Below are 14,751 nucleotides of genomic sequence, written 5' to 3' on the forward strand. Positions count from 1 at the left end.
CAGGAGTGCTGGGAGTGCTGGAGTAGGGATGGATCGCAGTGGAAAACAGGGTGTCAGGAAGTCCTGAAGGAGGTAAAGGAGTGAGCCACACCAGGGGTGCTGGGGGGGTGCTGGGGGGAAGAGCCACCAGGTAGCGGAACAGATGCAAAGGCCGTACTGGGGTATTAACAATAGTGAATACTATATCAAGCACTATGTACCAGGTGCCCTTCAAGTGCACCTTCAATAATCTCACTTAATTACTTAAAAGTCATTTCCTCATTACACAATCTTGGAAAAGAATGATCTGGATATATTTCTATCCCTAATATTTATACAGCATTCTCAGTTTACAAAGCTTTGTAACATTGTTTGCTTGATCTTCACCAACATTTCACAAAGGTGACTGACTGCATTGTAGAGTAGCCAAAGACCAGAAAGGTCTAGTCACTTGCCCCAGTAGGTGCTGGAGCTGGAAAGCAAACCCAGGTCTGTCTGGATCCAGATGCAGTACTTTTCTCTCTAAGGCACCAGCTTTGGAGGGCATGGACTCCACCTCGTTTAACATTTTATTCATCAACCCCACTTAACCTAACCCAAATCCTGCACAAGAGAGAAAAGGCAAAGGCTAATAGAAAGGAAGTGAATTCCCATCATCCCCCTGGATGACAGAGACCAGATAAATGGCTGGAGTCATGCCCAGAAGGCACAGACATTCGATCTTTGCCTTTGTACTGGAGCACCCACGCTGTGCCCCAGCCTTGTGGCTGTGTGCTGTGCTCTGCAGAGCTAACCCAAAGCAGATGCTCAAAAACAAGTTGTTGGTTGACAGATGAACTATTGTTGTTTTTGCTTAGCTGCATTTTTTTTTTTTTTGACTGGTAAAGGGATCGCAACCCTTGGCACAGTGTCATCTACACCACGCTCAGCCAGTGAGTGCACCAGCCATCCTTATATAGGATCCGAACCCGTGGCATCGGCGCTATCAGAACCGCACCCACCGGAGTGAGCCACGGGGCCGGCCCTGCTTAGCTGCATTTTTAGCAGGGCATTCTTATGAATTGAGGGATTATTTAGAAATACATTAATTCAGCAAATATATATTGAGATTCACTACGTGCAAAACACATCTAGCAGGGCCAGAGATGAACAGAACATGGGACCTCCCCTCTAGGAGCTTGCAGTCCAGTGGAATTGAAGAGACGAACTTTCTGTATGTGCCACTTAACCTACTGCGTGACAGCCATGGTGCCAGCTGGGGCACTATCATCAACATTAACAATAATAGAAAGAAGAATAGCAAATGGTATTAAACCCAAACTATGTGCCAGGCACTATGCTAAGCCCTTTTCATGGGCTAACTCATCTCATCTTCATCACAACTCCAGCAGGGAGATGTCACTACTATTTAAGGATAAAGAATCTCAGGCTCAGGGAGTTTCATGTAGTAAGTGGGTGATAACGTGAAGATTTTGCACTCAGGTTTGTTTACTCCATAACACATACACAAAACAACCGTGACACACTCAGAGAGCAAGCAGGTCAAATGAGAGATGTAGATAAAATTCAAAGGGTGTCAGGAGAAGGAGAATCCCTGCCAGTGGGGGCTTCAAGGAAGGGTTCCTAAAGAGGGTGCCATTGAGCTGGGCCCTGAAGAACAGGCCTCCAGACAGAGACTAAGCCAGACCCACAGGGTCTGTTTCAGTGGCTGCTCACACAACAATCTCAAGATATGCTTGATACAAATAAATTGCTATAGGAAGCTGTGAGCACAGACATCAGGCCATGTGTCAAACAGACCTGCCTATGACTCCTTTCTTCCCCTTTTACTGGTTGCATTGACCAGGAACAAGCCAACCAACCTTTCAGAGCCTTGGTTGCCTCCTCTGTAAAATAGACATAGTGATATTTATACCTCATGAAGTTGTTGTAAAGATTTATTCAGACATGGGTATAAAGCATTTAATATCATCCCTGGCATACAACAAGAGACCTACATAAGCAGTAGAATGATGGTTTTCTCCTTATGGTGGACAAGCGGAGGAATGGGGTCCCCAGAGTCAGCATAGGAGAGAAAGAAAGCAAACACGGGTTGAGTGATGGGCCGGATGCTTTCAATGGCACCTCTCACTGAACCTTCCTAACACCCCTATGTGGTGGTATTGAGATAGGAGGTGCTTAGTCCCCCTGAGTTTCAGGCCACTCCCTGGGTCTCAAACCACTCTTCTAAGACTCAGGCCCCTCCTCGGAGTCCTGAGCTACTGTTGTTTGTTGCACCTATTTCTGGCACCAACGTGTACAGATTGAGACCACAGGAGGCAGATTTGTGTAATCTCGGTGGCTGAGCATGTTCAGTAAAAAGTAGTTTATCCCTGGAATGACCTCCTACTGGAGGCGCTAGAGAGCACCTAGGATATTTTAAGTGTATTGGGTGCATGTGTTGGAATTTGACCAATGAGGGAGCATGCTCCAAAGAGACCAACTGAGAATGTGCAAGGCTATGTTATGTAACTTGTTACACAACTGGGAAACACTCCCCTTAGTTAAATATTCATTAAACATCATGAATATGTATAGACAGCCAAACTATAAAAGTTGAATCCAGGAAAGAAGTGGGGCTGTTGCTTGCTCTCTCTGGAGCCAGCCCACAATTCACCTGTGAGGTGTGTATTTCTTACTTTTGTGTTAAACTTGCCTTTAGCAGACTGCTGCTCACTCTGGAGCCAGCCTGCACTTTGTCTGTAAAGTGCATATTTGTTTTGTATTAAACTTGGTGCGGCCGTGGCTCAGTCTCTCAAGCTAGGCCACACTTTCCCTGTCACGTCTGTATTTCTTATTCTTTACATTAAACCTGTTTTCACTTTCTACTCCGACTCTGCCCTTGAATTCTTTCCTGTGGCAGAGTCAAGAACCTGGTAAAGGATGGGGTGGGCTGAGGTCAGCCATCAGACCTCCCCAGACCTTCTTCTTCTGTATCAGTATTATGATTTCTGTCTTACTGTTGAAGAAACGAATAAGGAACTTGCCAACATCACACAACTGGGAAGTGGCTGGGCAGATTCTAAGTCAAGCCCTCTCTGACTACAAAGTCACCCTCCCATCTCCAGTGCAGTCTGTTTCGGCTGGGCTGGGCTAAGAGTATGGGGGTGGGCACAGGAATCCATCAGGTGGACTGCCTCTGGACAGATGTTTCTGGAATCCTTCCCTTCCTCTCCCACTCACTGCCCCACTCTGGGCTATAACAGGAGTCTCCCTTCCAGCCTCTCACCTCATCCCCTTCCTCCAATCTGAGCTCACACCTCAGGCAATGAACACAGTTGACCAAGTCCTCTCCTGTAAAACCCTCCCATTGCCCACAGGTCTGCTTCTCACACTGGGTGGCATCTGCTTGGGGCACTCAGCAGATGAGGCACCAGTCTTCCTGGAGTGCCAATTATACTTGTTTTCAAATTATGACAAATACAAACATACTTCAAAGAGTTCATGGAAAAATAGAACTGAAAGATAATACAAATCTTTCTGTGACCTTTTTGAAGTACCCTCGTACGTGCTATAGAGCAAAATGTAAAACGTCCAGGGATTTTGCTCAGAGGAGGCATTTGTGTGTGTTGCGGGGGTCGGGGGACAGAAGGGAGTACCATTCCTCACAGGAAAAGTTCTAGTGGCCTCACAGATAAGATAAACTCACAGCCTGGTCCAGTAGGCCCTGCCACATCTGGCCCCCCATACCTCCTCCTTGTGCAACCACAATGCCTGGGAGTCTTCTGTGCTGCAGCCAGAATTATCTTTTAGCCTTCCTCCTTACAATCAGTAGCAACTTACCACTGATTACTGACCCTCTGACCAGAATGTCTTTCCACCCCTGCTTTTTAGCTCAGGAAGTTCCTACTTATTCTTTAAGGCCCAATTCCAAGCACCCTCCTCCAAGAAGCCCTCCCTGATCCCACCTCATGTCTGGATTTCATCCATGTACCACCCTCCCCCTTCCTCCCGCCACCCCTGCAATGCTGTTTCTTCAGCCTCTTGCTCTTTCCTCTTCACAGCTTTCTTACAGCAGGGTGCTGGTCCCCCCAACCCCCCACTGTTTTGAGAGGCAGCCTCTCCAGGAGGCTATGAGCTCTTAGAGAGTCAGGGAGTTCATCATTAACTGTCTTCATGTGCTCATTCAACACACACTCAGAATCCCTCTCAGTGCCAGGCCATGGGCTCTGCATGCAGGGATGACTCAATGTGTCCTCAGAGGAGCACATGATCTGAGGAGGAAATAAACCACCCATTCATTTATTGGTTGATATATTAAAACAGAAAAGAAACAGAAAGCAAAACCATTTACTGAGCCCTAACATTGGACCAGGCCCTCTGCTCAGGGCTGAGGATACAGAAAAGAGCAAAACCTGTGCCTGGGGATCCCAGTCTGGCCCATGGCCAGTTCCAACCACTAAGTGTATGGTGTTTCCCCAGTGCTGTGGGACACCAAGGCAAGTGTGAAGTCCTTTTCTTTCTTTTTTCTTTTTGATAACTAATAAATGGAGTGAGTGAATAAAGTTTGGGTTTTTTTTTTTTTTTTTTTTGGATCTTGTGGAGCTTCAACCATGAATGAGCTCTGTAAATCAATGCATGCAATAAATAACTGATCAATTGACTGATTGAAATGTCCCACAGGAAGTTGCTAGCAGCATCAGGGCTAGATTTGGGGTTTCTACTGCCCTGGTGTCTCCACCACCCCAGACCGTCTCAATGGGGAGCAAATCTATTCTGACTGTGACTGCCTTGACCGGGCTCTGCAGCTCCAAGTTGCAGAGCCTCCTGCAAACTCACAGTAAATGCAGCATTCTTGGCCTGCCTCCCAAGGGGGTCGTGAGCATTAATTAGTTACCATTGGTAAAGTGCTCTGAAGATGTGGGGGTGTATAAACATTGCAAGTCATTAGGCCTCTCCATACCACTATGCGCTATAGCCTGGGAACTGCTAATTGAGAAATAATTAACACCTCAGGGTGCAAGGGATGGCTGCCTGGCTTTTCCAGGATTGGGAGGGATGTAATAACGTGCACAGGAGCAGGGAGAAATAAAAGGCTGCTTTGGACATGTGGATCCCGAGAAATTCTGAAGGTGATTTGCCCCCTGCCCCCAAAATAGGAGGAGTGGGGAATATTGCTTCTCCAACTATGTTCCTTGGGATAAGCCCTTACCACTGTAGGGGCCAAGCAAGTTTCTTAGAGACAAAAGAGCTCAAGTCCACCCCAGCTCTGCTCAGGCTCCTAGGAGCCTCATGTGCTCCATCCAAGCTATATTTTCCTCAGTTGTAAGACCCAGATGATAAGATGCAGCCACCCACAACTCCCGCTAACACCGGCTTGTCTAGTGCCTCTCCTCTAGGTCGCAAAGCTAACCCAGGCCACACAATAGTTTCTTCTGGGGAACTATAAAATACTAATGCTTGGGCCCACCCCAGATTGACCACCAACATCTCAGGTCAGTGGGTACAGGGTGCATATGGTGGTCCCAGTGCAGTCAAGGTTGAGAACCACTGCCCTGGCCTGTGTCTTAAGCACTGTCAGGAGCTGTGAGAAATAAAGATGCAAACCCCACCACACCCCAAGCTTCCTTTACATGGGCCCAGCATTTCCCGATCTGAGCCTTTGAGTGTCCTGCTCCCTCTGCCTGGACATTTCACTCCACTCCCACTGCCATTCTTGTCCTGGTAAACCTCATTCATCCTTGAGGCCCAGCTCAAAGGTCACCTCCTTGGTGAAGCGTCCTTCTCCATGCTCCCACGGGGCTTTGCTCAGCCCCCATTATACCACTGATCACAGGGTTCAAGCTCAGAGCTCCTTGGGGCCAATATCTGAATCACAGTGTCTTGCATTGGGTCTGGTACATTTTAGACACTTGATAAAGTGTGGTTGTTATTAGATAGAGTTATATGGTATGCACCTGAGGACATTTGCACTTGCTGTTCCCTGTGTCTGGAACATTCTTCCCTCAGATATCTTCAAGGCTCTGTCTCTCACATCCTTCGGGTCTTTGCTAAATTGTCACCTTCTCAATGAGACTTTCCATGATGGTTCTATTTTAAATTGTAACCACTCGACCCCCGCCCCCTATTCTCCTTCCCTAGTTAATTTTTCTCCTATAAGCACCAAGGTCAAGGGTTCGGATCCCGGTACCTACACACCAGTCGCCAAAAAAATTTGATCTCCACAGCATCTAACACCATCTGACTGATGGATCTTGTCTTTATTTAAAATTTTGATATTTTGTTCACTATGGATTTTTTTGCATTAATTTTTTTTTTAATTAATTGTATTAAAACACTATCTTGATTACGGAGATCTCCGTCCCATTCCCCTTCCCCTTAAATTTCACTGTATTGGTTTATTGACTTTCTCGTCTCTCTAGAATGTAAGCTACACCGAATGCAGGGAATTCTGTGTTTTGTTCGCTTCACTATCCGCACTGCCTACAACAGTGGCTCGTATATGTTAGTTTCTAAAAAAATATTTTGTGAATGAAAGTTTGAATCCGAGTCTTAATGACTGTCTCGGGCACTGTAATAAAGGTGCCTTTCTCTAGCTGTTTCACAATTTTAAAGTGATTTAAATTGAAAGCCTGTAAAATCATAGGCTGGCTTGGAAACTACATTGCCCAGTGCGTTGTCATGGTTACACCGTCGCCGGCCGTCCTTCTTCGGCAAGTGGGCGGGGCCTGGCGGTGGGAGGGAACACCAGATTCAAACCCAAAGAGGTTGGCTTGATCATAGAGTTAAGCCTCCTTAACTCCTAGAGCGCACTTCCGGTACAACGATTTACTCATTGCTGCCCAAGCCAATCTATGATCTTGAGGAGAGCCGGGTTCTCTCTCTTTGGCTAAACTTCCGGAAAACCTTTCACGCGCTTTCACAGTCGGGTGGGGCCAGGACGCCCCGTCCCCGCCCCCTTGAGCGAGGGTTTGCGATTGGTGAGAAGAACAGGAGGCGGGGCTTAGGGGCGGGTTGGCCTCCGGCGCAGGCGCGCTGGCCCGGCACGGCTGTCGCGCGGGCCGAGTCGGCTGGAAGTGCAGTTGGTGAGCATGGGTGACCGGCGTGGGGCGGCGGAGTGATAAGAGGACGCGGTCTGGGCTCCGAGACCTAGGACCTTGGTGTCCGTTTTCCCACGTGCATCCCGTCCTTGAGCTGGGGCAGGGGCACAACCACATAAACTCCTGGATAATACTCGTCTCCTAATCTGTTTCCTCGGTGGTGGAGTGGGGTCAGCGCTTCCTCCCGTGTCTGCTTCGGGTGGTCTTGAGAGCCACGGTATTCCTAGAAGTGCCAGCCCTGGAAAGGCCCTCGGGGATCATCAGTGGGTGAGCCAGCCTTCCCGTTACGGATGGGAAAACTGAGGTCCGGAGAGCGAAGTGGTTGGACCAGTGCCACCCAGCGAGTGAAAGCCGAGCCAGTTAGAACTAGGTCTGGGGTCCACTGCGGTTTAATGCAGCACGGACCGTGATGAAAACTTTGTGGGACGTGGAAAGAGGGATCTTGCCTTCCAGGTATGACCGTGCGCTCACATGCTGTGTCACCTGACACGCGTCTACATATCTCAGAACCTCCCTCTTCTATGAGTTGAGCATAATAATAGCAAACCTGTTGTGGCACTTACTAAGTACCAGGCACTGTTGTCAGCACCACGCTCAGCTAGTGAGCAAACCGGCCATCCCTATATAGGATCCGAACCCGTGGCCTTGGTGTTATCAGCACCGCACTCTACCGAGTGAGCCACGGGCCAGCCTAGTACCAGGCACTGTTGTAAACGCTTTGTGTGTACAGCTTTCGTGAGTGGATCGAGGGACAATTGTGAGTCAAAGAACCTTTAAAAAGGCCTGGGCTGGAAGGTAACAGTGTCCCGCACAGAGTGGATACTCTGAAAATTTGAATGATAAAATAACTCAGACGCTCTTTGCCAGAGTCTGAAGTGCTACACGTGTTAGTTACTATATTGCTTTCGAGGTATTGTTCGTGCATAACCTTGAAACATTGAGATAATATTAATTATTCTCCTGTTTATGTAAGCTGAGGGGTCTGAGGACAAGAGGCACACGTTTGGGAGGGGGGGACTTACATTTATTATTATCTTATTTAAATTATCCAGATAATTATATCTTGCGCCGGTTTACTTAGCACTTCAGTTATTAATATATTTGATCAACAAACATTTTTTAAAATTTCTTTTCTTCCTTTTTTATTTTTATTAAAACATAATTGATTATACATATTCGTGGGATACAAAGTTGACTATCAGTATTTGTGTACAATATGTGATGATCAAATCAGAATAGTTGGCATGTTTGTCATTCTTTGTGTCCATCAATCAATTTCTCCCTAACCCCCTCCCCCTTACCCCCTCTAATTGATCAGCAACATTAATAATAGTCTAAATATGAGGCATTGTGCTAGACCCTGAAATCTAAAAATGTGGAAAATCTTATGAACTCATACTTTAATGGAGGAATAGGGCATGATACATCATTCACTACCAATGCCTGATGTACAACAGTTTCTCAAAAACATCTTTGGAAATGATCCCAGTACAGTATACTATAGAGAGGTGTGTGCAGTTTGGAGGGGTTGGAGAAAACTTCTTAGAATAAATGAACCTTGAATGATGAGTTGGAGTTGCTGGGGGTTGGGGGAGATTGAGCAGTTCCAGGAATGATGAGCCATTCGGTGCATGTTAGGAGAGTGGTAGGATAAGAAGCTGGAAGAAGTGTGTTGAGATCAAAAATGAAGAGCTTTGGAGCCATTCTGAGAAAATTATGGGGATCCATTAAAGGATTATAAGCAGAGGAGTGATTGGATCAGCTATCTTTTTAGCTGTAATACGGAGACTAGACTGACAGGGGTCAAGAATCATTCAGTTCATTCATTGATAGAACGTTCACTGAGTGTCCACCATGTCCAGGCACTGTGCTGGATGCTGTAGCTACAACTTGGAATAAAATAGACATAGTTATTGCCCTGTAGAGTCACAATCTAAATCAGCAGATGCACAGCTAGGCTCCTGCAGTGGTTTTCCCAGTGTGGTCCCTGGACCACCAGCATCACCATCACCTGGGAACTTGTTAGAAATACAAGTTCTCTGCCCACACCAAGACCTACTGAATCAGAAACTCTGGGGTTGTGACCCTATAATCTGTTTTAACAAGCCTTCCGGTGATTCTGATGCTTGATTAAATTTCAGAGCCACTGGACTACTGTATGTAGCAAGTCATATTGAGGGGCTAACCCAAGGCTGAGGCAGAAAGGGTCAGAAAGGACAGGTGGACTTGAGAAAAATCTTGGAGACAGATTCATTTGCTTTAGGAGGAGTCAAGTTTCTGGGTTGGGCCACTGGCCTAAGGTCAGACCTCAAGTAGGTGATGGAGCCAGGTGTGGATCCACATGAGGCTTGCCTCCATGGCTCGAGCTTTCCCACATAGCCACACTGGACTCTGTGGCAGTGCCTCCAATCTTTTAATATTTGTACAGTGCACAGGGAAATGGATGAGTCTGCTTGAGATTGGAGGGGACCGGCTGGAAGACCCGAGGCTGCTGAAGGCTGGAGATAAGCCAGCTCCCCAGAGCTGAGAGGAATCAGTAGCCCGTTACTGAGCATACTGCAGAAAGCTTTGCTCCATGGACTGTGCTGAAAAGTACAGGTAGCCACTACATTTGGCAATATAAATCAAGAAACTTAAAAGAGTTTTATACCCTTGGACTCAGTAATCCCATTCCTGAAAATCTCTCCCAAATATACAACAAAAAAGAAGAAAGCCTTCTGTTCTTTGTACATTATGTATAACAGAGAAAACTGACAACTCTACAGTAGGAGAATTGTTTTGGAGGTAGTGAACCAATGGAATGCTGTACTGCCATTAGAAATGTGTGACTGTTTTGTAAAGTCATAGAGAAACATATTTATTGGACAGTGTCTCATAAGCCCTTGCCATGTGCTGAGGGTCCAGTGGTGGGCAAGCTAGATATGGTCCTTGCCTGCACAGAGCTGAGTGTTGGGGGAAGACAGGTGGCCAAATGGAGCAGTAACTCCAGAGAGGATTGGTATTTCATAGGGGACAAGTGGGCTCTGCAGGAGAAGCCAGTCTTTTGGGGTACGGGGAGTGGGACAAGAAAGGCTTCCTAGAGGACAAGATGGTAATCCTGAGGCCTGGAGGATGGGTGGATGGTGGTATGCAAAAGGGAGAGGGGTGTTCTACAAAGAGGTGACAGTGTGCAAAAGAGATGAGGGGTTGAAACAATGTCAGCAGCGGTTGTCTCTGGGTTGAGGGATTATAGTTGATGTTCTTCTTTTTTATTTGTTTTGACTTTTCCCCCAGTTTTCTATAACAGCAGAAATCAGTTGAGCTCATAATATATGCAAGATGTTGTTCTCTTTTTTTTTTTTTTTTTTTTAAAGATGACTGGTAAGGGGATCTTAACCCTTGACTTGGTGCTGACCGGTAAGGGGATCTTAACCCTTGACTTGGTGTTGTCAGCACCACGCTCAGCCAGCGAGCAAACCGGCCATCCCTATATGGGATCCGAACCCGGGGCCTTGGTGTTCTCAACACCGCACTCTCCCGGGTGAGCCACGGGCCGGCCCAAGATGTTGTTCTAAGAACTTTTTTTCCTGTTGGCACCTGGCCGGTAGGGAGATCCGAACCCTTGCCCTTGATGTTACAACACTGCATTTTAACCAACTGAACTAACCAGCCAGCCCTAGAACTTTTCATAACCCTGCTGAATTCCCACAGTAAACGTACAAAGTAGGTCCTGGTGTTATTACCAGTTTACAGATGAAGAAGCTGAGCCCAGGATGCTGCCAGTGAGGGTCTGTCTGGACTCCAGGCTGCCTGATTCCAGAGCCTGTGCAGTCACTGCACAATGTTATCTCTCCCCGGTATGTTGTTATATTTTTGGGAAAATATTGATTTTTTTAAATCGGAAGTAAGAGGTAAGTAATGCTTTGATCTGTTAGATATTAGAAATGGAAGGATTTACATCTGCAAAACCAATGGCTGTCTTAGACGTTTTTTGGAGACTGAACTGGCTACTGCATGGTATTAGAACACAGTTAACACTCATTTCTGCATGACTCATTTTTCTCCAGGTGCAAGTGCTTCCCTGCGCCGGGTGTCATGGAAGGGCTGCTGACAAGATGCAGAGCATTGCCTGTCCTGGCCACCTGCAGCCGTCAGCTCTCCGAGTATGTTCCTTGCAGGTTTCACCACTGTGCCCCAGGGAGAGGGAAGCGCTTGCTACTGTCCCGTGTGTTCCAGCCACAGAATCTACGGAAAGACCAGGTGCTCTCCCAGGAGGACAAATCTAGTGACCTAACCTGTAAGAGCCAGCGGCTGATGCTGCAGGTGGGCCTAATCCACCCAGCCAGCCCCGGCTGTTACCACCTCCTGCCTTACACTGTTCGTGCCATGGAGAAGCTTGTGCAGGTGATAGACCAGGAGATGCAGGCCATTGGGGGACAGAAAGTCAACATGCCCAGTCTCAGCCCGGCAGAGCTCTGGCGAGCTACTAACCGGTGGGACTTGATGGGCAAGGAGCTGCTGAGACTTAGAGACAGACATGGCAAGGAATACTGCTTAGGACCAACTCATGAGGAAGCCATCACAGCCCTGGTCGCCTCCCAGAAGAACCTGTCTTATAAACAGCTTCCATTCTTACTGTACCAGGTGACGAGGAAGTTTCGGGATGAGCGCAGGCCCCGCTTTGGTCTTCTCCGTGGCCGGGAGTTTTACATGAAGGATATGTACACCTTTGATTCCTCCCCAGAGGCCGCCCAGGAGACCTACAGCCTGGTGTGTGATGCCTACTGCAACCTATTTGACAGGCTGGGACTGCGATTTATCAAGGTCCAGGCAGATGTGGGCAGCATCGGGGGCATGATGTCTCATGAATTCCAGCTCCCAGTGGATGTTGGAGAGGACCAGCTTGCAGTCTGTCCCAGCTGCAGCTTCTCTGCCAACATGGAGACACTAGACTTGTCACAAATGAACTGCCCTACTTGCCAGGGTCCACTGACCGTAACCAAAGGCATTGAGGTGGGGCACACATTTTACCTAGGTACCAAGTACTCTTCCATTTTCAATGCCCAGTTTACCAATGTCCATGGTAAACCATCCCTGGCTGAAATGGGATGCTACGGTTTGGGGGTGACACGGATCGTGGCAGCTGCCATTGAAGTTCTCTCTACAGAAGACTGCATTCGCTGGCCCAGCCTCCTGGCCCCTTACCAAGTCTGCCTCATCCCCCCTAAGAAGGGCAGTAAGGAGGCGGCAGCTACAGAGCTCACGGAGCACCTGTATGACCACATCACAGAGGTGGCTCCTCAGCTTCGCGGGGAGGTACTGCTGGATGACAGGACCCATCTGACCATTGGAAACAGACTGAAAGATGCCAACAAGTTTGGCTACCCCTTTGTGATCATCGCTGGCAAGAGGGCCCTGGAGGACCCTGCACATTTTGAAGTTTGGTATCAGAACACTGGTGAGATGGTCTTCCTCACCAAAGAAGGAGTCATGGAATTACTGACCCAAGTGCAGGTTGTCTAGATGCCCCCAGCCCACCCCTGCCCCTGTCTGTTAGCTGTGGTGTTCATTCTAACGCTGCATTTTCCTACACTCCTTTCCTGGGCTGGTCCCTCCAGAAACAGGGCAGCTCATGGAAGGTGAGACCGTGTTAGAGAAACCAATTTTTATGCAGTCATTTGTTCACATTATTGTATTTAAAGTCATTAACTTGATCTCTTTCTCTGGACTGGCCACACTGCCATATACCATTCCTTTTGTACTCTATTGTGGCACCTTCTGTTAGGAGGCCGAGAGGCAAGAAAGAGACCTGAGTTCTAGTCTTAGCCCCTGGGAGAGTCACTTCCCTTCTCTCAGCTGAATTTCCCACATGTAGGATAGGAATGGCTGATGGCCGAGGGTCCCTCCGATCCCTACAGTCTGACCACAGGCCTCTTGCTACATTCAGTCTAGAGAGCAGGACCGCCAGCCCTCTTCCACCGAGAAGGTGGGCTGAGAGTGGGGGGATCTGACTGGCCCAACTCACTGGTGACTTGGACATGTCCCCTCCCCTAATGGGGCCTCAGTTTCCCCATCTGTAATATGAGAAAGTGGAGGGAGAGCTGTAAAGTCCTTACAGCTGTGACTGGGTGGTTCCATGAGAGGCTCATGTCAGGCAGATCTGGTTCCTCTGATCCCTCATAGTCTAAGCATATTGGAAAGTTGATATAATTAGCCGATGGCTTCAGAGACCTGGCCCTATTGAGGCAGCTTAAGCACTGAGATCATGTTCTATAGATTGAATGAAGTCAAACTATTGGAATGAACCTTGCATGTTAATTTGAAAGAGTGATAACATCTGCCATTTTAACAGTGCAAATGCCTTCCTACCCCTTTTCTTTCTTTTTCTACTGTTTCCACACTGCAAAAAAAGTGGGGGGGAGGGGGGTTGGAAAAATATGTTTTAAACCATCTCTTCCCACAGGTGTCAGGGACAGCAGGCTCCAACTGCCATGGTGACTTTATCCTAGGTACATCCTAGAGCCACAATGAGGGGTGAATATTAAGAGCTGGTCTCTGCCTGAATTCTGTGGAAAACTGGGAGCAGACTTGAGCTACCACAGCAATGCTGCCTATTTTCATTGCTCCTGCACACTAGATTAGGAACATAACTAGGTTTTCAATCCTTGGCCCCCAAGGGTCTCTACGTGTCCAAGTCCAACAAGATTCCGTGAGGGCCAAACTCAAAGCCACCACCTCCTGAATACCTGCCTGACAGCTCCTGGAAGTGTTTTCCCTCTTCCTGCCACAGTGCTGACGGCATCCCTAGATTTGCACATACACAGCTCATCATATGGTAGTCCAGCCTCTTGTAGAGATGAGCTCCTGGAACCGAGGGGCCTGAGCCAGTTCCTAGTGCACTGCAGTTCTTGTTGTGGCTAGTTGTTCTGCCTGCTAAACAGCTTCTTGGCAGCTTGTTACTGCCACTGCTACTACTGCTAGAGTAATCCCACTCCAAGCACGCACCATCAGGTTTCCTAATGAATGTATATGCCAAGCCATAATTGCTCCCAGGCCTATCATTGGAGCTCTGGGCCTAGGATTTCTTTGGAATTACTTTAGACTTTCAGGCCAGGAGACGTGGATTCTGAGAACAAACCTAGAAAGGCTAGATTGCAAGGCAGAAGATCTACCTTTGCTGCACACTGGCATCACCGGAGTCCCACCCAGAGGTTCTGGTTATGGTGTGGGGTGTGTCCTGGGCATTGGGAAGTTTAAAGCTCCCCAGATGTTTCTAATATGCAAAGTCGATTGGGAGTTCCTGGTGTAAGAGCCGCCTCCTCTGGGCCACTTTGTAATTGGGCTTTATCAGACCGATTCGAGCTTTCTGCTTAGAATGGTCTGGTCATTTATTTGTTGAGGGTCTGCGTTGTGCTGTGAGGCACTTTTATATACCATCTCTAGACCTTTATCAGACCGATTCGAGCTTTCTGCTTAGAATGGTCTGGTCATTTATTTGTTGAGGGTCTGCATTGTGCTGTGAGGCACTTTTATATACCATCTCTAGACCTTAAAACTATGCAAGGTAGCTGCTGTTCTCATTTACAGATAAGGAAACCTGAGGCTCCATTTAAGCAACTTACTCAAGGATGTGCAGCTATTAAGGATCAGTTCTAAAATCGGGCATTGGCCAAAAATTATGCCCTTCCAACTACACTGCTTGGCCTCTGCCTAG

The 14,751-nt window shown here is 47.7% G+C and overlaps 1 protein-coding gene across 1 annotated transcript; it reads left to right on the plus strand.

Moving 5' to 3' along the window:
- The first annotated feature begins 11,109 nt into the window (after nucleotides 1-11,109).
- Nucleotides 11,110-14,417, plus strand: PARS2 (prolyl-tRNA synthetase 2, mitochondrial (putative)). Its single transcript, XM_008563343.1, has one exon. The coding sequence runs from the start codon at nucleotides 11,133-11,135 to the stop codon at nucleotides 12,558-12,560; it is 1,428 nt and encodes a 475-aa protein (XP_008561565.1). The 5' UTR covers nucleotides 11,110-11,132; the 3' UTR covers nucleotides 12,561-14,417.
- The last annotated feature ends 334 nt before the right edge of the window (nucleotides 14,418-14,751 follow it).

This window comes from Galeopterus variegatus, unplaced genomic scaffold, assembly GCF_000696425.1.
Source record: "Galeopterus variegatus unplaced genomic scaffold, G_variegatus-3.0.2 Scaffold13259, whole genome shotgun sequence".
Lineage (NCBI taxonomy): Eukaryota > Metazoa > Chordata > Mammalia > Dermoptera > Cynocephalidae > Galeopterus > Galeopterus variegatus.